General features: G+C 36.9%; 1 protein-coding gene across 20 annotated transcripts in view; it reads left to right on the top strand.

The window, feature by feature from the left end:
• The window catches only part of EYA1 (EYA transcriptional coactivator and phosphatase 1), a 164,422-nt gene that overhangs the window by 125,278 nt on the left and 12,016 nt on the right, over positions 1 to 27,128 (top strand). For 19 of the 20 annotated variants that reach the window (XM_048077011.2, XM_048077020.2, XM_048077017.2 and 16 more), the window contains 5 exons: positions 1,761 to 1,850; positions 25,523 to 25,581; positions 25,777 to 25,937; positions 26,147 to 26,261; positions 26,576 to 26,697. In XM_048077011.2, coding sequence (XP_047932968.1) covers positions 1,761 to 1,850; positions 25,523 to 25,581; positions 25,777 to 25,937; positions 26,147 to 26,261; positions 26,576 to 26,697 — 547 coding nt within the window. The remainder of the gene's footprint in view (positions 1 to 1,760; positions 1,851 to 25,522; positions 25,582 to 25,776; positions 25,938 to 26,146; positions 26,262 to 26,575; positions 26,698 to 27,128) is intronic. The other variant, XM_066993087.1, reaches the window with a different exon arrangement.

Below are 27,128 nucleotides of genomic sequence, written 5' to 3'. Positions count from 1 at the left end.
TCTGTGGTGTGAATTCCATTAGTGCTTAGGGAAAATAGAAATCCTTGTTTGGTTTAAAAAAAAATGCCTAAAGAGCTATGAAGAATGGCAGAGTTGTAGCCAGGTTCAAAGATAGGCAGGAATGTGACAGGGAAGTAACCTCAGGCCTGTCCAGGGAGAAAACATCACCTGGTTTCCACCTCACATGCCTACAAAAGTAACATAAAGGAAGACAAACAGGGGGATGTGAAAATAGAGGGGCAGAATAATTTTGCTCATATTTTAAAGTATTTCCATTTGAATTAGGAAGCAAAATGATCTTTTTTTTTTTTTTTTTGGGGGGGGGAGAACTTAAATAGAAGGCTTATTTTTAGGAGCTGTGTCATTATAGTGAACAAAAGGGCATGATGCATTTTTTCTGTCCCATTTATGAGGGCTATTTTTTTGATACTAGAAAACTTACTTGCTTTTAGTGTGTGTGAGTTCAAATATTGTTGTTTTGTCTGTTCCATATAGGTTTGTTGCTAAATGCTTCTTTCCAAAATTCTTTTCTCTGGTTAGTTTTACTTGGATTTTGGCATTTCTAGAAGGTAAACAGGCTGCCAGATCACCATTCTTTTCCAGCTGTTTGCTACTGACACATTTTACCTTTTGACCAGCAGTTATAGAAAAATGTTTGAAAGTTCAGAGATCATGTTGAAACACCTATTAATTTGATTGAGAGGTGGAAAAGGAAAGTATGGACCACATCTTTTGGTTTTAACTCTGAGTTGTCATCAGTTTTAGAATATTAACTTATTTTAAGTAAAGTATGGGTTGTCACTTCTGCAGTTGTATTTAAAATATAACTCCTAACAAACTAATATTGGTAATAGAGGGTGTCATGAGATAATACAGCATGTTCTTTCAAACTCATGCTTTTGTGTGGTTGGATATACTTGGCATTATAAATGAGAAACTGTATATCAAATGTATATATTAGGTTTTCTTTTCAATTTTTTTTTTCAGATTGAAAATACATAAAACACATACAAAAAATATCAAAACAAGACAAACATCTGCAATGCATTTGGTAACCACAATGCTGAACATGCTTTTTGAGTTTATTAGCTCAGTAAGGAATAAGTTGTTATGGTAATTTTTGTAGAGAAGTTAAAGTGTGTTATGTATTAATAACAAACAATAGATTTGTTCACTCTGCATGGGTGGGCCCAACTGAAAGCATAATTGAAGTATGGTTTTGTGTAGAATCAAGGAGCGGTTTTAAATATAATTGCTATTTGCAAATAAAATATTAATGGTGATTTTCTTTAAAGTCCCTAGGTGTTCACAGGGCCAAATCACCTGTGGCCAGTGAGAGTTTATTTTCAGTACTGATAGCATTATCATGCACTCAGTTATCATAAAACTTGTAAACAGCTGAAAAATATGGATACGTTTTGGGTGAAATTAATTTGCTTCTGGTAGAATCCCTCCCTTTCTGTAGAGAGGGCAGTGATCCTTTACATGGACTCACAAGAGTGACCGCACAAGGTTGTGTCAATACAAGTGTGACCACAGAGGTCCCTCTGTAGAATCATGGTACCAGTTGAGTTGGTCATATTTTTTAGGTTTATCTTAGCATGATTACAAGCCTAAAGAGTAGCTGAAATGGTAATGAACATGTGGATGTTACTTTTCATACATCAGATAATTTCTCTTGAAAAACAGTTCCTGTCATTTGTACTCTAGTATGTATGTTTACATACAGTATTGATGGTAATCTCTCTTAATTTCTTAAGGATCCACCAACCTCAGTGTCTCTTGGACTCCGAATGGAAGAGATGATTTTCAATTTGGCAGACACTCATCTATTCTTTAATGATTTAGAAGTAAGTGTTCGTTATTTCAAAATAGAGTTTAATTAACATTTGTTTCTTTTTATGTATTACTAGATGGTTTGACAATTATTTCTGGTTTCACAGTTTTAATATGAAAATATTTATAAAATATCTGTATAATTTAGTCATTTAAATATACAGTAACATCTACGCTAAATGTGTTGGCATTCAAAGGTTACAATAGTTGAAGCGGTAGTGTTTTTTTTCCTCACGGGTCTTTGTGTTTATGACCACAGTAGACAAGTTTTAGAAGTGGATACACCAAAAGCTTCTATAAATACTGGAATGCAATAGTCTGCACAGACCATTAAATATTAAACTTTGGCTTCTATAAACAGTCAATGTCTGGGTACAGATTTCTCCCTTACATCCCACTGTGGGGAAGTTATTACCTTAAACCCAAGGGAAATCATTAATGTCGCATATACTGTCCGTCGCCGTGGCCTATTACTCTGGGTCTTCTGCCTTCCCCAGTGGCAGGTACAATTTGTTATGTAGTCAGGTTTCTCTGCCGCTCATGCCTCTCGCTTGCAGCATGCTGTGAGGAGTCGGTGTCAGCATGCCAAGGGCTTTTTCAGCCTACATAGACTATGGTTTGGCGGTTCTTGTGAGATTGTTCTAAAACTATCCGAACTGCTGAAAGAGACTGTCACCATAATGCCTGGCTGTTTCATCTTAAAAGGGAAAAAGCAATTTCTGATCATATTTTAATAACAAGAAAACATGAAAACAGTCAGATTTCTTTCCCATCATAATGAAGACAGCTGTTTATTTAAAATCCAGCTGTTAAGCAAGCTTGTGGTGGGGCTGCCAACACACATTAATCATCAAGTTGTTGTTTTGCTAGATTTTAGAATAGTGTGTTATTCCAGACAGGCAAAAGAATCTAAAAGATTCAAATGCAACTTTTGCTGATCAAAGTTAATTGGCAGCAATTGGCCTTTAAATATTTCCTGATGTTTCCCTTTTCAAAATCAAGCAAAATACACCTTATTTAATAGATGAGCCAAAATCATTTGAAAAATGCCAGTGTGTGATAGACCTCAAATGTGGTTTGTCCAACATCTGTCCTATATTTTGATTTCTTTTCATCTAAAAAGAAACCACTCACAGATGATTTGGCATCTTTCACTGTAATGAAATTATTTAAATGTGCTTTATTTTTTATTCCATTCCTTAGCGGAGTATTTTTTTATATATATACTTACAGTAAAATAGATGATTTCTTTAAATTTTATAGTAGTATTTTTTTTATTTTTCATTAAGGTAGCTATATGTAACAATGATACTTTTTGGATATAAGAAATGCCATTAGTGAGTTGCATGTATAGGACTGTTTTTTCAGATCTGTTGAAGAATATAACAATGCTAGTTATTTTCCAAATCTGTTTCTGATTTCTGGTTATATTTCATTTTATCCAGAACAGAAAGAGAAAGTACTAATATACCTTACCAGCATATTTAATAAAGTTCAATGTATTTTCATTTGATGTGCATGACCAGATGCATAGTAGACTGATAGCTACTTCTTGACACATGAATGTTAATGTCAGTGACTTTAATGGAAGTTAATCAACCACAGCTTGGGGATGGTAGATTATTGATATGTTACGGTCTTAGCAGTAAGTAAGTGAGTAACCTTAGCAGGTTATTCACAGCAGAACTTTGAAGTATGGAAAAAACTACCGATGCAAGTAGTTCATAGAAGCAAGAAGCTCAGAGGATAAACTTGGTTCTTTGCATTTGCCCCATAGCAAGCCACTTTATCTCATGTCTCCCAACACAAGTGTAACTGTCCATATCTATACGGTAGTCTATCTTCATACATGAGAGAGCAGTTGTGCTTATAATGGGTGGTACATCAAGGCAAAGTGCTGGAGACTGCCCTGGGTGTGCTGCAGAGAGGCCCCAGAAAAGGATCCTTCCTGTGCTGGTCTGCAGGGCATTGTAGCAACAGGCTTCCCCTGCTCCTCCTGCTCGTACAGCCTTTACCACAGGAGTGTTCAGATCTGAACTGGGATTTCCACACAGTACAACTAGACAACAGATCATGAGCACTGAGTAGGGGAAAGCTGAGAAAGGAAATGCTGGTGTTTCTTCCTGGTTTGCCACACAACTCCAGCAATGTTTCAGTGCTCCTAAGACACAGTGAACATAGTTCCTGTCCTTATTTCTAAGGAGCTCTAAACTGAAAGATTGTGTCCCCGTCCAAGGGAGGAGCGGGCATGTTCTGTGGGCAGAGTGGCTCTGTGATTGTGGATCACCATAGCTCTTCAGAGAAGTATGCAGGGAGGGGAAAGAAGAGAGCCTGCATTTCATGTAAGGAGTAGACCTGGCCAAAAATTGAGGCTTTCAGTTCAGCAGAACTCTTTTTTTTTTTTTTTTTTTTTTTTTTTAATATGCCACAGACACGTTGTTTTTGAAAGTACATGGCCTCCTGGACCTGCAGTTTGTCATTCTTTTGGGCATCACAATTATTAGCAGGGCCTGCCTGGCTCCCAAGGTCTGTGGCTTCAGAGCAGGTTCCGCCCATCCATCCCAGAAACTCAAAGTTCTGGTTTGGTGGTTTGGAAGTTCAGGCTGCCCAGCATCTTGACAGGCTTCCACCAAAACTGTGGGTAATTTGGCTTGGCTATGCCTCAGGCTCAAAACATCTGCTCTTGCTGACGAAGTACTGAGTCTGGAAGATCTCCTGGTGACCCCGGTCAGGCCTAAGGAGTGTCGTGTCCATGACAGTCTGGATCAGGCTGTTATGGATCGAGAGGTTAGTAGGCAACTGTTCCAGTGAGCTGCAGAGCTTGGACATTCTTGCCCAGAAATAGTATGAAGACAGGCAAATATGGATCTGGAACATCTGACCTGCGTGTAGAGACACGTCTTTGGGTTTAGGCATAATCCAAAGCGGGAACCTGAAAGCTGATGCTCTCCTCACCCAGGCTCAGAGGGAACCCTTCCTGACATATAGAGAGGCTGGGTTTACAGGCAGGCAATCATCTATCATAACTTTGGCCTATGACGCACATTTTTCCAGATACCACAAGTTAATGTTTTTTAATCTTCTTTTTATCCAATGCTTTCCAGAAAGCTCTAATCAGAACAGTTCTCTTGTCATCCAAGTTAGAGGGAAAGTATTTTGTCTTATAAACTGCTGAAGGCTTGATTTACATTTTGAATACAAAGGACAAAGTTACAGTTGTGATCTCTAAAGGATCACTTGATTTGTGTATTACCTAATTGGGTTTTCAAATCTCAACCTAGAGACATACTTATTTTTTTAGGTTAAACTCTAAACTTCAGCAGTCTTTTTTTAGTTTGTATAAAGTGAACAAATGCCAACACGTACAGTAGCATTTAGAACTTCAGTTTACCCATCCTAACTTAATACAAGATACAGACAAGTAAATGAATCAGCTAATTTCCTATATGTTGTTCTTTATGTAACAACAGCAATAATAATGATGATGTTACTGGTATTTTTAAAACTCATTGAAAAAGTTCAGTCTGATTTCACTGTCTAGCTGTAAGTCAGTATTCTGCTTGTGTGAGTTGCACTTAGATTTACCATTAGTTATCAAACCCTGATTTTGTAGTTGTTCATAGATTGAAAAAAAAAAAAGTAAGAGATGACCTATTTGCTTCACTTTGCACAAATTTATTTGTAGTAATTGATTCCAAATTGATATACTATCAGACAATTTGAAATCTTGAAGGAGCAATTATATATTCTTACACAGAGTGTTAAAGATATATGACAAGTATTTTAACATACTGAAAAGAAAATATTGTTTACTAGCGTACAATATGATTTAAGTGTCATCATAAGCAATGATTTATTAAGTTAATAGTAATTTCACAATGGAATTATAGCACTACACTAGGCCAAGCATTAGAAAATAAGTGCTGTATTTCCAAAAATTAGATTCTGAAGTGTGCTTTTGGGCTGCAAGATAAGAAGTTTAGGTTTTCTGTATTGAAAATCATTATTTAAATGTCATATTCTGTTCTGTAGTAGAATTTTAATTGTGCACAGGAGTGAATAAATACATTGATGTAGAGCTCTCGAGAGAACCAGAATTATCTCATCAGGGAAGAATGTCTGAGTTTTACATGCTGATTATGTTGTGATAGGGATAATAGGGTATAATATTTTAATGGCATGTATGGAGCAATTACACATATTAGGTATTTTAGAATGTGTGCTCAAGTGTTTTAGGGAAATTAGCAGGCCGATGATAGGACTTAAATGTGACATCTACCTATTGCATCTTTAAAGATTGTATATATTTATGTATGTATACTGATCCTCTTAAAAGATTAGCTTTTTCATTTCTTTGGCATACCAGGTGCCCATTATAACTAGGTATGCTGAAGGAAGAATTGCTGCTTGTGACTGATTATGAACACCTTATTTTAAAAAGTGAGTTCAGTGCTTTGCAAACTTCATTCCAAGATGATACCATCTTACTAGATCTGTACCTTTAGAGACTTATAATTTTATTTACTGCGGCTGGAAATGCCAATGTATTCATTCTCCAGGCACACAAAGCCTTTTTTTTTTTAACCTTACCTAACACTTCTTATGAATGAGATATATTTTTTAAGGGTTTAATTTTATTAAAGTAATTAAACTCCAATTAGTCTATAGGTTTTTGTCAGGCTTATTTGTTTTTCTCTTTTAGGATTTTTATTTCTGTTTTTTTCATTTCAGGTTTTGTGGAAGGGCTCAAAGTAAGATTTTATGTATTACAAAACGATTAAAAAATTAATTTCACCACCTCTAAGAAATGAAACCATTCCTAAGGGCACAGTAATGATGATTGGCACTCGTTTTCTTCCATCAGTGAAGGATACGTAATGCATGCTCATGGCTTCACAATTCACTTTTATTTGTGAAGGCTCTATATGCAAAATGATTATATGTGTATGGGAGTCATTTGTGATGAATGGCGGTATGGTATGAGATTCAAGCTACTTGAGGTATTTCTCTTAATGGCAAAAGAAAAGAACGCTAGCAGGCAATACTGTAATACAATGATTTTGGTTCTTCAGGAAAATAAAAGAAAAATAATTGATGTTAAAGTTCTAACAGTTGGGATTACTGCTGTTGGCTTTTTTCTTTTCTTTCTTTGCACATTTGCCACTTTAACAATAAAAAGAAAGAAGGAATAAGGACCAAGGGGCAGGCGTTACAACAGGGATCTATATTAATTTCTTTTAAAGTTCTTACTTAAAATCCATCTGGATGCTCTTTGTTGTCTTCCTGATGGATGTTTAGATCATAGTCCTGTATGTGTGAAGAAAAGAGCTGCATAAACTTCTTTATGGTTAAGTTTTTCACTACTTCAGATTGCTGAACCTTTAAGACATTGCAGGAGCATATTACTGTGTGGTGACTCCTCCAGAAAGTTGCCTACCTTAGTTTTACATGCAGTTCCCATGATGTGCATCCCTCTGCTGCATGTGGAGCCAAGGCAGGCTGGATCCTCAGATGGGGCAGGCAGGGGCCAAAGTGCTGGCTTCCCACTCCCGGCTGCTTTGCTCCTCTGTGCTGCCCACCAGCCTCTCCTCCGCTGCAGCCTCTCCTCCTCAGAGAGCAACCCCCTCCCCCCCGAAGAGGTTCTCCTGTCTCTTCAGTCCCTGGGAGGCTTAATAAAGTTGGATTCATATGGGAACATTTTAAAAATCCTACACTTTATATGCATGATAATGTACCCTTATCTCGTGAAGCACTGAGATGCTGACTTACATCGATGCTACTTTTCACAGTTTGAAGCAAAGAATAAACATTGTTTGCATCCTTGCACTCTCACAGTCAGTGTTTGGTCTTAAATCTCCTCTCTCCACTCATGTGGCAATAAATCCTTCCAGAACTCCTGCATCTCTCTAACTGCTAGCTCGAATTTACTCAGATCTAGAAATTGATAGGGAGAAAATAATCGTCAGGTATTTTTTATGAAAACTGCACTTTGTGGGTTGTTTCCTGCATAATTTACTATGTGGTTGTGTCTGCTGTCTTCGTTTGTAGCTCCCCATCACTGGGCTATCATTAATATCAGCACTACCACTCCCTCTTATTCCTTTACAAGCTGAAGGCAGCTAAGAGGTCAGTTTTTTACTGCTTGAAAAAAAAAAAAAAAAAAAAAAAGGGATGTCTGACACCCAGCAATACTCCGAGCCCTTCTGTTCACTTAGGAAGTGTAAAGGACCTCTAAGGCCCACATTGCAGTAGCTGGACTCAAAAGCAGAGTCCTGGGGCACTGAAGCAGGAGGTGATACCGTTTGTGGTGACACTGGGCACTGAAGGATTGCCCCAAGGAGAGATGCTCTAGGGAGATGTGTAGACAGAGCTCAGGCTTAAGAAAGAGAGCAGCTAAAACTGAGCACGGCAACCATGAAGTCTGATCCCAGAGCAAAACTTCTACAAAATTAGTCCCTCTTTGTCCTTTGCCTTCAATTCTTACAGGTGAAACTAGGCTGACTCCCTGCTGTTGAAAGCATATGCACCGTATAAATCACTTCTAGGCATCAAGGAGACCTTTTTTCATGACAGGGACATATATTCTTCTTTTCTTCAGTCTGAGAATTTTCTCCTTTGTAGGTCTCTCAGTAACACCACAGGAGACTAAGTGACTTTCCTCCCAGGTCCTTCAGTGACCATGCACACAGATATGTCCCCCGTGTACCATGCAGTGCCCTGCAGGAATGCCTTTGAAGCAATAATGCCATATGTTCTGGTTCTTTAATCTGAAGGAGAAAGGGAAACTACTTCCTCTCAGACCTGATACTTTAATATACCACAGACTCAGGCTGGTAACTTAGCACAGTAGCACTCTGAAGCATGATTTGGGATTGTAGGCATTATGATAATACACATTATTGAATAATAACATTCAGCAGACTTATTGTGTGCAGGTTACTGCACATCTCAAAGAACCATGACCACTGTAGGGTAAAGCCCTGTTTTTTTTCTTAAGGCATTTTAGCACATCTGGTCCTAGAATCGAGTAATCTAACAATTGAACTGCTTGGATGCAAGCCAGCCCTTAAGTGCAGACTTTGAGCAAGCTCCAGAGCAAGCTGGGAAATCAGGTTGCCAGCTATTAGCAGTTTGGAAGTCCGTCATTTTTTCTCTCACACCTTGTGGCAATGTCATAGAGCCAGCTTCAGGCAGGTGTGTCAGGTCTGGTGATGCCTAGATTTAAGCATAACTAAGTTGGGTGGAGGTGCACAGTCAGTAATGGCAATTGGCAGAGCTGCACAGATGTAGCCAGGCAGGCTGAGGAAGTGGAGGAGTGTGAAAACATGATCACCAGAGGGAAAAGCTTTCTCAGCTTCTTTGCATAGAAAAAAAACAAATCAAGACTGTTTTGTGTCTGAGACTATGCTCCAGACTCTGCACATTTACAGGGTAAGCCTCTGCTGACATTATTTACTAAGCAGTTGTCTGGTGCACGTATTTTGCACACATATGTGAGTGGAATGTAGCAATATGAGGTCCCTTTTTGTGGTCACCACTACTTTGTAATGCCTGATCAGTGTTTCCTTCTTCATGCCTTAATCCCCTTATCTGTAGATAAGGATGATGATGTGGAGGATGGTGTCTACAGATAAAAGGATGATAATTCCATCAGAAAGTACTCAAGAGGGAAAGGAGACAGGAAAAGGGGGCATCAGACTGGTGGATGTAGTGATGGTTAGTGGTTGTTACTGTATACAGTTGTAGGCTCTCTAACAATGCTTCAACTTGGTCTCTTTAATGTCTTACTCCTCAGGAACACCCTAGCAAAAATCCTCTCTCTGCTGACACAGTTGGAAAATGCATGTATTCAAACAACTTAAAACAAAACAAAAAAGACAAAAAGCATTGCAAATAGGCATCCAAGACAACTTTCCAGTTTTCCATTATATTTGTTTATCTGTTTTCTATTGTTTTTTTAATTATTTTTGGTGATTTTTGGTTAGTTGTAGTTGTTCACGTCTGAGTTATTTAAACTTTTCAAGTAAAGTATGCATTTCTAAAAACAACAGGGAAAAACAAAAACAAAAAAACATTCAGAGCAGAAGGCCATCTGTCATCACTAATCGCTGCAGCGTTTTAGGTGTCTGTGTTTGTGAGCCGGTAACCAGTATGAAGTCCACGCAGTCTACTGTCTGCTAGTGCAGCTTCTGCTTGGCATGCCTGTATGTAAGGTACCTGGAAGTCACTGTAATATCAGCATCAAAACAGCATATAGGCAGCATCTGTTACTGGAATCACAGACCTACCCCAGGTTTGACAGCTTTCATTGCAAGAGAAACATTAGAAAAGTTTCCCTTTTCTATACACAAATTAAAATTTGTATATATGAATGATGCCAGACAATGCTTTAAAAATTCTCCTGTAATGAATAATGAAACAAAGTAATTGTTCTAAAAAAAAACTTGTTTAAGGCTTAGTGGAAATTTCCATGCTTTTGTTGTCAATCCTTTAACAGATTTCAAAACACTGACTTGCTAAATTGTTGATCTATATAAACTTCTGCCCATAATGAATTCTTATACTTGAGGGGTTGCAGCATCCCATATAACATGCCACAGAGCTCTTCGGCTAGTGCAGATCATGGCATAAGTACAAATGTGATAGGAACAAATGCTGCTTGATGGTTCAGCACGTTAATTCCAAAACCAGGTAATAATCCTTCAGGGATTCATCTAGAAGGCCTCTTAGTGCCAGAATTGGCATTTCAGATTTGAATAGGCTCTTTTTATTGTTTAACTCATCCCAGAAGTCTGAAGTAATAGAACGGTGATGCCAAATGAGTGAGTAAATAGTTGTTACTAATGATGAAAGCAGTTAATATTGATATTAATTAATTTGCTTTTCATTTATTGTTGCATAGAGAGGCTTCTCTTTGGCTTTTAATATTTCAGGGACCTGATTCGAACAAAATGTTTTCTACATTTCCCCAAATATTATGAGTATCATTGGAACAAAAGCCTGTCTGCTGCTATAGATGTCAATGCACTAGTTATGACTAATTCTATATAACGCATTCATAAGTTTCTGAAGTAATCCTTTATTGATTTATAATCTAAAAATCTAAAAATGTTTCACAAGTTCAAGTAACATTCATGACCAATAAATCTTGTGTTCGGGTTTCTGTTTTAGCTGACAGATTTGTAAAATCTCATACAGCCAGTCTTCCCCCTCGTGAAGCTGCAAATACTGAAGAGTGCAAGTTATTCCAGCTAATATCAACATTAATTTACACTCAGATGTCTTTGCCAGCCCCCCCCCCCCCCCCTTCTGTTCATGTAACACAGTTAATTTGGGCTTATTCCACCACTTGCAAACAAACCTTCCCCCCCGACCCCCCAATAATTGGACTTTTCTGATGCAAGAAGATAAATTGAAGAAAGAACATAATAGCTCTTTTCAAAAAAATCTCTGCTTATTTGAGACCATTTGCAAGAGCAAACCTCAAGTTTGCATTATTCAGGTTGGTGCTTTAAGTTTCTTAGTGTCTGACAATTTCGTACCTTTTATTTTAGGAAAGCTATCCTTACATACCATTTTGCAGGCTGAGAGCATATTAGCCAATCCTCATATAAGTACAAATACTTGAAACCACAAAATAAGCATCTCAGCAGTGTGCATGGTAGGTAGTTTCAATCAACCACAGTGTAGTTCTAGCATGAATTTGCAATATAACCAGTGCAGTTTTCTAGTATCTCAAGAGCTATCATGCAGTTTGTGTTGGTGTGGCAGTTTTCTGACTGCTAGGACTGTAGTTTAAATCGTAAGAAAATATGCACACACTTGTATTTTAAGTAGATTTGTTTATGCTTTTTCGGGGGGGGGGTAGGGGGAGGAGGGTCATATTAAAATATTGCTACAGGAATAAAAATTAAGAAATGTCTTTCATTCATTTTCTTTAAAAAGAAGTTAATGTTTAAAAGTTAAAAACGCGAAAGGAGTGCTTGAAGTTGGTTCCCAAAATGTTTGAATTTCATGGTCTCGGGAGATTTCTACTGTTTCAGTGTGGTTACAATAAGGCCTCTATCTGAATTTCATCCAGTTCAATGGTCTAATGAAACTTTAAAGAAAGGGGGGAGGGGGTTATTCCCGTTACTCATTGCAGTATCACTTTTATTTTTCTGTGTTTTAAAGAAAAATTTGACTGTTGTTAATTGCATTTCAAAAGTTTGTCTTTGAATGTGATCAGGAAGCTGGGTGATTCTAACTACTGAACTAATGCAATCTTAATGTGTGTTGTTAAAGTGTGAGTATTTAAAGAGGATTTTTAAAATGTAAGTGGGAAGCTTATAAAGGAAACAATGAGTTATTGAAGTAACAAAGTATTTGCTTTATTTTTTCCAAGATCCTTGTTCAGTCAGACTAGGGCAGTCCAGGCAGAGACACTGCGCCCTTTCTGAAAGTTACCTGAAGTCCTATGCAGCTATGAGATTATAGTTCCTAAATGTTCAGTGACAGCAGAATACAGACTGATGACATGAATACTAAGCTCAGCTGATATATTATTGCCAAAAGAAAGATCAGATGTATCTAAGCAAATGATCCTTTCTGAACCGTAGAAAATCATTGCAATCAGTTGAAGGATCTCCTCTTTTTCTTCTACATATTTTATATATCCACATTGTGAATGTGAAGTATGGATACACAAGGGAATAACTTGCTTCCTAACACTGATAAGAATGGAAGAGAGCCAATTGTAACAGCAATTATAACTCAAGAGATTTTCTAAGATTTTTTTTTCTGACTGAAAAGTTTAACAATACCAGTCAAATATTCTGATACTCACTTATTTGGGGAAAAAAAAAAAAAAAAAAAGTGTATATATTTCTTAGAAGTATGTATGTAAATACAAAACTCCCATTATGGACTTCTTCAAATGAATAAAGCATAAATTAAGCCCTAATTAGCTACAAATGAGGGTTGACAAACAGAACAAAAAAGGCAATGAAAACATACACCGACTTTTTTGCTCCATCACTTTAATAAATTCAGACATAAATTTGAATAGAAACAACCTCTGACTCCCAAAGTATCAAGAGGAATAACAAAAGTAATGTCTCTTTCCTGAGTCCAATCTAGACTACTTTGGTATAGATTTGCTTTTAACAAAGCAAATATAATGCCTAACAGAGAAATCACACACAAACGCACACACAAAGTCATTTTATTTTAATTGTTCCATTATATTGTAAATAAATGCATCTATTCTCTTACCACATGAAGGTAGGAAAATAGAAAAAATAGAAAAAGGTTTGTATGAACATAAATCTTTAGATTATCATCAGAAATGCACCCAAGCGTCTATGCTAATGTATTATTTCAGGTACTGGGAAAGAATCTATAATTTTAAATACAACTTTGTAAATTAAGAGAAAAGTCCTGGATACTGCTTGGTTGATTCCACATTAGTCTTTTTTTTTTTTGTCTTTTTTTAATTAAACAAGAAGTACCATGAAAGCGTTATTTTAAAAACTTGCCAACAGCAAAAGTGCCTGGCCTAAAGCATTAAATCAGTAGTGTGCTAATATAGTTTTTATATATAAACTTCATATCGTCATGTGAAGGGTTAAGCTATGTGATTTCAGGATAAAAGGTTTCCTGAGTTGACTATTATTCCTATGGTCTGCCAACAACTTTGCAATAAATGGAATGATTTTTATGGGAATGTGGTTATTCACAGCAAGACTACAGTTGGTGTCAGTATGAAAAATTCTTCTTTAGTAGATTCTCTCAGCAGGGATAACAGATCTGAAAGAAAGGCAAAAAGTAGTTACAGAGAACTCTGGCTGGTGCTGGTGACAAATTATGTTTATAAAATGATGGGGTAACCCATTAAAAAAGAAGAAATCAGAACAACAGTAAATTAGAGTTTTCCTCCTCTAAGTACATCTGTTCCAAAGCAAGTTACTTGTTATAGTATGTGTGTATTGTTTAATAGCTCCTATTTCTTTTGTCCATAAAGCAAGTGAGACTTCTAGCTTTTCAGTTGCAGGGGTATAAAATAATTCTTCCAAAATCAGTAAAATTACTGCAAATTTATACCACTGTCTTTGAGATAACATACAATATTTGTATGTACGATTTAAAATAATTAGGAGAAATGAGATATTTTCCTGTGAATAGATGTTTAATATTATTTTATAATTCTTAGTTATAATATTTATAAATATATTATTATTATTATTATTTCTCAGTATCACTTTAACTTGTTTTTTGAAATAATATTTTTAGGAGGAAAGTGTAATGGATGATGCATTAATGTGTTAATGAACTTAGTTGGCATTAACAGTTAATTCATTTAGGTACTGTTTTTGATAAGCTTTCAGAATGCTCCAAAGTTTAAACCATTGATTTGGTCTGCAGCACCTCTATTAGAGCTGGTATTATCATTCATTCAAGATGAGTTGTAAAGTTGTATAGAACTAATGATTCTCTCAAAACCATGTAGCAATTCTATGAGTTTTAATCGTTCAATCATTCATAAAGAAAGCTGTTGAAAGATAGCAGGGGATGTTACTATTTTGGTTAGGATGTTTTTTTTTCAGCAATGGGTAGCAGCTGCTTAAGGGGTAAACACGACTTGGAGTGCTTCCTGCTCTTTGTTTCTCTTATGCACAATTACCCCTGTTCTATTTAAAACATTTCATTTGCAAACTAGTCTCTGAACATTACAAGAACTCAGTGTAGCATTATGGTATGAATTTTCTTTGTTGTGCTGAGATCACCAATGATGTACCGGCAAAGAAAAACAACCTAGCTGTGTTGATGTCAGAAAAAAATATATATTTATTCAGTACAGAGGAACAGTGCTGTTGATGACTCGACATTATCTCCTCTTGAGGTAGACAGGAGACTGACCCAAAAGTAAATATTGACAAAGATGATGCCAAAGTAAATGTATTTCTTAAGGACATTATATGTTCTCATATTCTCTCACACTAGAAAAAATAGCATGTGCATTCTTGCATGATGTGAATGTCTTCCTTAAAAATATTTAGATACCAGTCTATAAAAGAAATATATTTTGTATGAAAGTAGATTTCATAGAGCCTAAGATGCAGCTAAAAACAGAATCAGCTCTTTATGATTATTGAATGTAATCATTCATGTTGATCATGTGAATATTGATTGCTAAGAATACAAAAGTTGAGAATATAATAGTCCAGCATGTAAGAAAGTGATGGGTTTTGCTGAATGAGCTTCATTTAGCAATGAAGAAAAGGACAGAAGTTCATATTCAGGCTACTAGGTCTGGTTCTACAGCTATGAGGCATCTGTCTGATTTTGGCAAAGTTAGCCTGATTTGGCTGGTTGGAAGATGGACCTAGCAAGTGTTGGTGGACATTGGGCCTTTTACTTCTTAAGTGGTTACTTGGATGATGAATAAGAAACAGCTTTAGTCAGGTATTACAAAAACAGGTAGGAAGGTATGTAGGGCATGGTTAAACTAGATTTCTGGGCCATCAAACTCAGAAATAGACAAATACAGGACAGGTTGATGAAAAAGCTTTTTTTGCCAGTGAAATGTAATGGAAGATTGCAGAGAGGGGATAACTTCAGATAGAACTGGCTGAATTATCTCCTTCCAATCCCCGAATACTGTAAGGACGGCAGCTGAACTTCTCTGGTCATCCAGAGTAGTCTGAGTCACTCAGGACCTCCAAAGGAACATCTGTTCAGAAAGGGGCTGAAACTTGGGCTGAAATAAGAGTGCACCTCCTCCTGATGTCTGTACTGTCTGTAATGGGAGCTTCCAACTTCCTGACCAGGCTGTGGCTAGGTATGTTTCATGTGAATCCCATGATTTAACTTTTGATGGTTTGCATTCAGTAATAGAGAATTCTAAGAAAACAGAATGTGATTATTTCAAAAACTTCAGTAAAGGTGTTTTTGTTTGTTTTACAGCACTATGTTTATTTTTAGATGCAAACCTAATTTTTAAGGTACTTTAAATCCTACAACGGTTAGGAGATTTCACTTTCTAATGAACCAATGATTGTGAACTCTATTCCAGCAGGCACTGCAGTGGAGTTATCTTAGCAAAATGCCCATCTATTTGCATTTGTTTTTTCACAGTAGCAATCCAAGAACAGCTCAGTTTCACTGCAGGAAGGAAGGAAAGAAAAGAAAGGAAATACAAATCAGGGTAAGGAGTTTTCCCTGATAAGTATATGAAGGAGTGACTGGAAATAGTTTGTCATCTACGTGATATTACAACCATGGGTGACTTGCAGAAAGCTCATGAAGTTCCTCTTCATGAATGTGGAACTAAATTAGACTGTATATGTAGCTGTAGGTAAATGAACAGAAAAACAAAACAAAGTATTTATTTGTAGGCAGAACTGTGGCTTTGCTGGTATGTGCAAAACCCAGCTAAAAGTTTTGACCCATCTGAAATGTATGATGCCTGGCTGTTGTGGAATGTGTTGCTGTGATTCATGAGTATGAGTTACAAAGAATAACAAATACCTCCATAGTTCACTTGGGAAAACCATACCTATAGGCTTATGCAATTATTAATCACATAAATTATTTCATGTGACCAGTGATGAGTACCTTCAAACTAGGTGCCACTGAAGATAAGCCTTGTATGATTTCCTTTCTCAAGAAAATCAGATGGAGTGGTCTTTACATGCATACAACTCAGCTGAATTAGCAAGCCTACCAAGTTCATAACATCACTTTATCACTTAATTTACATTCCTATTCCTTCCCCCTTTTTATAAATGTAAGGCTGTAAGGTGACACTAAAGATCCTGCCCTGCCAACTAACATTTCCAGAGCTTTGGCAAAACAGATAGTCATCCTCTGCTCCAGATGGACAAGGCAGTGTTGCCTCAGCTGACTCCCTGCTTCTGCCACAGATCATCTGCCCAACAACATCTGGGGAGGGAGAAGAAAGGAAGGGAGAAAAATGCAAAGTTTTGTGCAAAGCTCTTTAGGCTGCCTATAGAGCAAAACTTTTAGCTGCCTGTACTGAAAAAAAAAAATATTGGAGAGAATTTTAATCCTAGTCTTTGTCCCGCTAGCTTTTTTAAATGAATTGGTCACACAGAAATGAGAGAGGTCGCATCTTCTTGTGAAAAGTTTCCACGTAAACTGCAAGAGCACTCTCATTTCCTGAGATACGAGACATTGTTTTAAGGCTTCTGTGGACAGTTCAGTCATTTCATAAGTTTAATTTTGAAATTGTTTGAAATTTAAATGTTTTTGAAAAACCTTAGTATATAGTTTCAATAAAATGTATGTATTCCTAAAGTATACTTTCAAGTTAACACATTTGGGAATAATTCAGGACATGCTGACCAGGTTCATGACTTTTGTTAGTTCTTTAAACACATTTTTATTTTATTTTCACTAGCTTTCATTAGTCATAGGTGGTTTTAGTCATAAGTTTTGTTTTGTTTTGTTTTCAAAAGTATATATCTGTAGATAACATGAATCATGTCGTAAAGAAGGTATTTACAATGTGAAGTGCTGAACTTTTGAAGTGGATTTGACATTTTGAACTTAGCACTGCCCTTTCCAGGAGTTACACAGGCTCTTTAAAAAGATAAACTTGAGTAGTATTTAGCCTTTTCTGTCAATTGGTAATTTTTTTTTCTCTGATACCGTCCTCTTGCTTTGTCTTACCTGCAAAATGTGTGGAAATAGAATGGCAAATTTTTCTATTGGAGTTCTAGCAAGAGTTTGTTGTTGGCCTGGCACTCTGCACCCTAGTGCAAGTGAGAAAGCTCTGGGGTTTAGAGGACTACACTTACTGTGATTGTCCTGAGCTCTGCTGACCCTTTGACCAAGTATGATTTTACATTTTGATCTACCTTTTCAACAGAAAATGGAAAGATCCTAATGTATTGCTGTCAGTTCTTGAAATACATGCTTCATTACACTCGTAAGGTAAAGCAAACTAGCAAAGTAGTGTTTTCTTTTGCTGTGGGAACATAACTGGCACATAATAGTTGCTATATAGATATTTCTTAGATCATAGTTTATTTTAAGTTGGATTCTCCCAGTTACAAGGTGCAGCTGAAAAGAAAATGTAAACCTTGATTTTAGCGTAGCTACTGCAATAAACACAAATTGCAGAATGAGATCTGTATTTATTTTGGAACAAATACTGTTTACTTTGGGAGTACTGTATTTAATCCAAATGCACTTGTTCATGCAAGCAAGCAGAATAGGATTTTAATCTCTTTTTCTATTAGAAAATAACGGGCTCTGTTGTATATTTTACAGCAGTTAAATGTCCAGTGCATTAGAGAACTTCTGAGTCATCATCTCCAACGAGTTTGTTAAATAATTTCAGTTCTTAGTCCTCCATGCTTATAATAGTTTTCCATCTTTTTATAGCTAATAACCTTAATTTTATTTCTTTGTTTTGATTTGACATTTTAACCATGAAACATGTCTTTTTGTTTTGTTTTGGTTTGGTTTGTTTGTTTTTGTTTTCTTTTTTCTTTTTGCTTGTTTGTTTTTTTACACTATAAGTTTCTCTTTATAGTCTTAAGTTTAATATGGGAGTGTTTTTAAAGTCTTCACTGCCTGATTTAATTCCTTGACTGTTCATCCACAAATTGTCAGACAGAATGAAGTGGATTTCAAGAACTCTCTTTGTTCTTCATATCCTGTGCCTGACCCACAGGTAATCTGCACCTTTTTTCTTCAGCGACGAATAATTGTGGTGGGAAAGAAGAGAAAATGTTAGGGTCACAAAGTGCAGGCTAGACAGAGATGACAGGTCCTGCCAATTGAGTGCCAGTATTGAGAACCTGCGAACCGTAGTCTCTGCTTTTTCACATGGATTTATGTTGTATGTTAGCAGGCATTCCAGGATGATGGGTTAGGAAGTTCAGCACTTAAGCCTTTATTGCCTCGGCTTGAAAGGAAGTGTGGAGTTCTTTTGTATGTTTAGCAAGTACAGTAGAGGCTTATTTGCCACAGGGTGTGCATATATACAGGTTCACGTGTGGTGTTGTTTCACTTTATGTTGATTTTCTAAACTGCACAAATACTAGAGATTTTGCTGTCCTTCCAGTCAAGAAAAAAAAATGGAGATTTACTTGTTGAGTTTAATTACTGTAATTAAATAACATTGGGATCCTTGCATGCTATTTTTCTAAAATTAGAATAGAGATTAGTTGGAGTAATCAGCTATAAGTAAAAAGATGGAGAAAACAATTGATTTGTAATAATAATTAAAAAAAAAAAAAGTCAGTCACAACCTAGCAAACTAGCTTTGGAATTTGTATGCACCTTTGTTTCCCAAAGACACACATTGTGATGGTTTATAGAAGTTCCAAATATCTGTGGAGCAGATACTAACCTAAAAGGGGATATTTCTGATTTCTAGACGAGACATACACAGAGATATTCCTGTTGTAAAAAAGTACCTAACACATAGCAGCTTACATGAGAATTATTTTTTTTTTAATTAAGGGTTTTCAGATACACCACATTTATAAAGGATTGCAGCTTTAACTTGTTATGCCAGATCTGTTCTCACATGTACATGACCACATTTCTCTACCGTTCAGTAGGGAAAATGAAGCAGTGGATATAATTGCGTAATGACAGATATGAGAGGAACAGAGAATCCCAGCAATCATTTCCTGTGAGTTGGCCAGCTTCCAGGTTGTCTCAATGGACACGCTGATGTAAAGGCAAAATGAAAATAGCTTGTTCTGAAGTTTTGGGATTTTTTTTTCCGTTTTTTTTTTTTTCTTTTCCTGTCATTTTACTTTGCAGACTAAGGTATTGAAACAGTTAGTTGACAGCATGGTGTTAGTTTTCTCATGGTAACTTAGGAAGATTAAGCAAATGTGGAAATGTATTTTAGCTATAGTCAGCAGATTTGGGATGGTAATACTGTGGCATCCTCTGAGGTTACGTTCATAACATTATTCACATTATTCCTTTTCATAGTGTGCAAAGTTGTCCAGTTATCTTACACTCAATGTTTATTCAAAGGCAGAAAACTTATTATTTTGTTAGTCTTTTAACACAGAAATGTAGAAGATCAACATGCTAGCCATTACATCACTCCACTTGGCATGCGGTATTGGCACAGATAAGAGGAACTCCTGTAGCAGCCTTAATCTCTTTTTTTTTATTATTATTATTAATTTTCCTGCAGTAAATTGAGTAGTAAGGCATATTTTACATAATTATGGCAGAAGTGCACAACTTGACGGGTGGTAGTGAAGGAACAAAGTAATATAAATATTCGCAGAACATTTCTGCCATAACTTAATGCTTTGCATATGAATCTTTATAAAAATCTGAAGTTAGTTTAAAGGAACAATTCCAGAAGGCTACATAGGTTCAGGCATTTTAAGAGCTGTGAATGATGACTGGAGCATCTCTGGGAGTTTTTGGCTCATCATACAAAAACAGAAAAGAGAAGGAAGAAAAGTTAGCAGGAAGGAGTTAGCAAATGCTCTGGGAATGGAGGAGGGAGAAGACAGAAGCTTTCCATGTACAAGGCTTAGGGTAGACTCATCTAGTCATTCATTTTCAATTGTTTTTCTTTGGCTTAGTGCATTTCACTGGAGACATTTTTTGACTTAGCAAAAAACTGCAGCAATTTTAAGGAGCTCCTGCAAGCATATATCTGCCATTGGTCCCAGCCCCAAATCAGAGCTGATGGAAGGGAATGCAGGAACAAGCCTTGATTATTCTGTGCAACATCTGTTGGTTTAACTTAGCTGCTGCAGGAGATGTGTTTCAAGCTAAGCTACCAGTTGTGGCATTGGAAGGTCTGAGGGGTACAAGGCTTGTTTTCCCCTAGGCTATATGATAAATCCTAGTACCATCACCAATGATGTATCTATGTGCATGCTTTCAGCATGCTTTAAGCATGTTGATAGAGTCCTCCCTCACCGACGGTTGTACTTTAAAAGTATGTGGAAAATACCTCCTTTCTCTCCACAATTGCTTATTTGGGGTTCTCCCTCTTAAAGGCTTTTAAATCGTCCTGCATTTCACAGTTTGCTCTCTTTCATGGCGCCATTTCTGTAACAAAAAGCCCGGCTCTCTCTCTTTGCAGAAGATGAATTAAATGCAAATGCAATAAAATACAATTCTTCCATGAGGCCTTTTGAACAAATCTCCCCAGCTCCCAGGCAGTGCTTCCTCGAGGCAGCTCCGGGCTGCTGTGCTGAGCGCAGTCTGGCTGCTATCCCGAACACCAGTCCTGCTCCTGCCATCCTGCCACACTCCTGCCCATCCCTGCAGCCATCAAGTCAGTGTGCTGACCTCTCAGAAAACTGACCAAGGAAAAGCACCAACCTGGGTGTCTACCCTCTGATTGCTGGCTGGCCTTGGCTGTAAGGGAAGGGGGAAATGCATCTGCAGGACAGCAGCTTGCTGTTCCCAGCCTGTGCAGCTTGACTCTGCTCCCTGCACACCATCTCATGCTTATCTCTCTAAAGGGCAGCATACCTCCTCCTTGTGGAGCGTGTTTTCAACACTGAGCAAATGTTATGGCAACAGCCTTCTTGACTGTCTAGGAAGTTATTAAATAACGCCACATTTTCAGCAAATGTTGCTGGCTCCTTTGGCTTGTACTACCATAGCTGCAGGGGAGTAAACTCCTGTGGGTGGGAGACTTGAGATCAGGGTTCCCACTTGAGCTGTCTGAGTCACTCTGAATAATTCTGTCTCCCCTGACTGGGGGAGAGTCAGAGCAGAGTCACTTACCTAGCCTAAATTGCTTTTTGGGAATATCTGTCCTGTCCTGTACCTGCTCCTCACGCAGTGAAGTTGTATATGGCACCATGCATAGTGTCTTTTATAATTTCTGTATGTTTTATTCACCCAAATCCCATTTTCAAAGGTAAGTTAAGTGCTTTGGCAATGGCTTTATTAAAATCAGTGCAATTTAGGTGGACCTATGCAAGAATAGGATTTAGGTGTCTTAAGATGCTTTGCACTTCTGAACATATTATCCCTGAACTATACGAACTGCATTTAGCTTTCCAGAGAGAGCTCCCAAAGCACAGAGCTGCATCTCAGCCTGCCTGCCTGAAATCTAAACCTTCAGTGCAAACATGTCATCACTTGTAGTCCCTCATGAAGATTTCAAACTGGATACACGGAAGTTGCAAGGTCAACACCTTTAGGAGCAAAACACAGCTTGCTGCATAATCTTTATACATAAGCCACGGGATACTTTGCTCCTCACTTGCCAATTCAGGCTATTTTAAAAGAGAATCCAACAATTTTAGTGTTCTGCTTTGGAGCTGACTACTAAACTGATTCTATCATAATAAAATACATCTGCATAATAACATGTATTTGCAGTGTTTCTACAGGGACTTTCAATATTAATTTCAAATATCACTTTGCCAGAGAAATTAGAGGGACAACACTAGTACTGTATTTCCTACAAAAGTCTTACAAAAGTTTTAAATATATTCTGTAAAGTTTTAAAATGATAAACCTACAAACAATCCATTTTTGTTTTGTTTTGTTTTGTTTTCTGTATTGTTGTTTAGCCCTAAGCTGGTTCCCACCACAAAAGCTATTTTGGGAAGTAATTGAGGAATTTATGAGTCTTTATATTTTCATTATCTTATATGTAAAATGTTATATCTTTTCAAAAAAGTACTAATTGGAAATGCATACTTTATCTGTTGATCAATGTAAAACTTCATTGTGTTATACCCCTGGTTATGATGAATATTGAGTGAACTGCTATTTTAAAGTGTTGAACATGTGGGGACTTGCTTATACCTAGTCAGGGAACTGGACAGTGTCTCAGGTGATTGTCTTTGCTCAAGAGCAAAATGCTCCACAGAAAGAAATCAGATGAAAACAAACACCAGGTGTTCAAAAAGAAAGTTGGACCAGATCAATTAACAGTGGGCAAGTAACTGGCTTATTTGAAGAGTTATTGCTAAATAACTTCACTGCTAAAAGAGCAATTGCTAAATGAGTGTTTTTCCTTCCTATGTTCAGGGGTTGAAAAATGCACCCCATCAGTCATTAACACAAAGTCAAGTCAGCTAGACAGCGTGAAAAAATACCTGGCACTCAGATCTCACATTTAGCCTGAAAGCAGTGCCCTGCCACTCAAGAGGAACAAAACAGTTGTGCACTGTTTGTGACCTTCCTTTAGTTGTAACGTAGTGTCAATCACATTTGTCTTCAGTCCTTTCCAAATTATAACATGTATCACTTGTGCTTTAAATTTTGCTGACTTGACTTTTTTCTTCTCACTAAAGAGGATGCTCTCCATTATATGCAGTATTTCACATGAAATTTGTGAGGTTTATGACCTTTTCTTCACTTTGCTTGCTTTCTTGACACAGTTTCTCAGCCTTTACTTCACCAGTTTTGGTCTTTATTTTTTGTTGTTGTTGTTTGTTTTGTTTTGTTTTGTATTCTCCCCAAAATCTCTCTTTCAAAACTGTGATTTATATCATTTGCTTAATTTCAGTTCTCACTTTCTAACTACCAAATAGACAGTTAGAAGAAAGGGAAGAAGATCTGACATATCCCAGGGCTTGTGATGGTCCTAAGACCTTGCACTGTAATATAAAGTTCCAAGTCCTCAGGTCCTCTCTAACTGTGGGATCTAAGGTGTGATGGTCTCATCCGTCATGATTCTGTTTTTCACCTGAGAGAGTGAAATTAAGAAGTTTGTAAAGTTATTCATTTTTTCAGCCTCTCCTTTAAGATGATCTTGTACTCCTTCTTTCAGTTTTATGCTTGCTACAAAAAAAAAAAAAAAAACAAAAAAAAAAGTCTCTTTCTCCAAAATTTTTGTTTTGAATCTTTTTCTCCAGCAACTTTTTCCAGTTGTCATTCATCATTTCCAAGCTGGCAGAGGTGGCTATTGACTTGATAATTTTCACTACTACATTGGCAATTCAAGCTTAAGTTTTCTATCCATGGAGACCCAGATAGAACACACTGAGTGCAATGGAAGAAAAACTAAAATGGGTAACTTTGGAGGGTGTCTTTTCAACAGCTTATACTCAGTGTACATTCAATTGTTAACTTCACAGGCATTTGGATGGAAAGTTACTTTTTGGTTTTAAAAAACAACAACACAACTTATTTTATTTGAATTTGATAACTTGCTGAAGAAGCTTCTGGATTTTTAGCCAAGTTGGTTTTCAAAGCTTTGCAACACATGTTCACACTTGTAGTTTCAGCTGTGTCTGTACATCTAATACATTTGGTCTGCCTTTGGAGGAAATTTACTGTATGGTGGTTAAATATGAGCAAATGCAGTCGTCTTTCCTGTGCTGGTTGTCATTTTGCCTCTATTACTATTACTATTGTATATAAAATATACAAGAGTGTGTATTAGAAGAAGTCCATGTTGTAGAAGTGCAAAAGACCACAAATTACTCTTCAAAATCATTTGAAAAGTTTCTGAGGTATTTTTCATAGACCCATGTTTTTAAAAATCTAAAATTCACAGCCATCATGTGAGGCCAAATAGATTTCTTCAGCTCTTTTCTTATCTGAGGTTGTTGACCTCAGGAGAGGAGGAGAAGGTTACAGGGTCAAAGTCTTTTCCTCCTTGGAGCTTGCTGCTTGCTGGGAGAGGGTTGGCTGGAAAATAGATGTTTTAGAAAAAGGGTTGAGGGTCATGATTTTAATTCTGTTAGGGAACAGCTGGTTTGAGTTTCTTTCCACTTCTATCTTCCCTCCCTTCCTCACAAATCCATGGAGAGAGAAAAATTTGTTCAGAGGAAAGCAGTAACACAAAAATAAAGGACTGCAATATTTTCATATTTAAAATAGATCATGTTTGTTATAGGATTTCACATTAAGTGAGAAAAGAGGAAATTATTAAAATAACTCAAATCCATTATGTTTCAGGCACTGAATTGAGATTGATCTACAGTGCCAGAGGTCTATTTGTTTTCCTGCCAAATGTTAAATCGTTAATAGTAATGCTTTAAAGTTTTTAGTGGATAAACAATATGCATTATGATTTTAAATTTAGCGATGGACAAAGGTAATTATAAATATGCCGTGTTAGTTTGCATGCAAGTTGCTGAAGAAAGATGGTTTCATCTGGCTATTTCTGTTCAGATTTTCTTCATCATTGCATGCTGCTTTCATGCACTAAGACCAAAGAGAGAGAAGGAAACTCACAACTCTCAAATGAATGGCAAACTAGGAACAGATTTTTCGTCTGCAGTCCTCTGAAACGCTGGCCTCAGGCTGTGTTGGTGTGTGGCTCAACAGCAATCAGAGGTCATAATTTCATTGGCGGTTAGCATCAGGTTTAATTTTTCTAATATGTTACATTTACCAAAATGTCTGGTTTCAGTTACACTTATGCACTGACTGAATCAGCTTTGAGCAGCATGATGTTTTAAGGTACCTGAAAGGCTACAAGAACGTTTATGGAACACATATGCTAATTGTTTTTAACCACTTTCCTTTCTAAACACAAAAATGTGTTTTTGGAAAGCCATTTAACAGTAGTAGCTAATCATGGTGTGTGTTTATTCTAAGAAATGAGCACAAGGAATAGGTAAAATAGTTGTTTTAACAAGACTGCCATCTACTGATTTCCACAATTAAAAATATCCCTGATGAGTAGATTGCTCGTGTTTTTTTATAGCTTTATTTTTAAGATTTGCAAGATCAAGAAAATCCTAAAGTCTTTCTTTCACCTTAGGAATGCGACCAGGTTCACATTGATGACGTGTCTTCAGATGACAACGGTCAAGATTTAAGGTACAAGAGAACTGACAGAGATAAAATGTTGCTTTGCAAGTTCCTCCCTGGGAAAGTGATAAACTGCTGTAACGCTTACAGTAGCCCATTGTCTTTTTAGCTGTTTTAGCCTTTGCAACCCAGCAGTGAGTAGCTGGTGGTTGAATGTGGCCTATTGCATTCAGTTAATTTTGGGGTTTTCTTATCTCTAAATAGCACCTATAACTTTGGAACGGATGGCTTTCCCGCAGCTGCCACCAGTGCTAATTTGTGCCTCGCAACGGGCGTGCGTGGAGGAGTCGACTGGATGAGAAAATTGGCTTTCCGCTACAGACGAGTAAAAGAAATATACAATACCTACAAAAACAATGTTGGAGGCAAGTGACTATGAAGCATATAACAAATATGAATGAGAAGCAGCAAAAAGGAAGGATTTTTGTTTTCTGTTGCTTTTTTAACATTGTAATATTTAACAAGCTGTTTAGTTGGCGCTGTGTGGAAACTTGTGTCTGAACTAATGAAAGCAAAGGAAAATGACAGAATGTCACTTAATTTCGGTGCAGACATGCCCTTATCTACTCCGCAGGTCTTCTTGGTCCAGCAAAAAGAGAGGCATGGTTACAACTAAGAGCAGAAATTGAAGCTCTGACAGATTCTTGGTTAACACTTGCACTGAAAGCACTCACCCTTATTCATTCAAGGTGAGTATGAAGAGCACGGAGTAGTTACAAAACATTAGGATGTCTGCTGGTGATTTAGAAGAGGCTGCCTGGTCTGGTGGACAAAACACTGGCCTGGGGGACCTTCTTCTCATTCTTTGTTCCGGTCTGACGCTGATGTTCTATACTTTGATCTGCCATAAGGTGGAGAAAAATAAGTTTCTTCACAAAGTAAGTGACAATAATAATGATAAAGGGTTCTGATGGGAGGGATAAGGTTTTCTTTGTTTGGATTTGATTTGATTTTTTGTTTCATTTTGTTAAAAAAAAAAATGTTTGTGTTTTCTATTCCACAGGACAAATTGTGTGAATATTCTTGTAACAACTACTCAACTAATTCCAGCTCTGGCAAAAGTCTTGTTGTATGGATTAGGGGTAGTATTTCCCATAGAGAATATTTACAGCGCAACTAAAATAGGTGAGCTATTTTTATAATGTTGTGCTATATGTGTAGCTGTAATTCTAAATGAAAAGCTACTGTAGTCTCTATGTATTTTTTCTTAATACATATTTAGAAGTATACAGATTAATAATTGATCTCATGAAATACATTTCATGCTAAGGCACCTTAAAAGTGCTTATTTATGTATGTCATGATCCAGCACAGAAAACTTCATTAATCTCTATAAACAGTGATGCAGCCTCTGTTAGAAGGAAATATAATCATATTTGTTATGTGTTTTCTCAAAATTGTGAATGCATATTGCTGCTTAGATGGCTTATTGGTAGGTTGTCGGTAGAGACCACTGCAGTCATCTCAGATTAACAGAATAAATTCTGTGAAGGTAAGCCTTGGCTGCATTGATTTTCATGTGCTCTGGAGCAAATTTTGGTAAACAATTTACCAGA

Source organism: Anser cygnoides, chromosome 2 (genome assembly GCF_040182565.1).
Source record: "Anser cygnoides isolate HZ-2024a breed goose chromosome 2, Taihu_goose_T2T_genome, whole genome shotgun sequence".
Taxonomy (NCBI): domain Eukaryota; kingdom Metazoa; phylum Chordata; class Aves; order Anseriformes; family Anatidae; genus Anser; species Anser cygnoides.
Note: the sequence above shows the minus strand (reverse complement) of the source record. Positions and strands in the feature narration are given on the sequence as shown.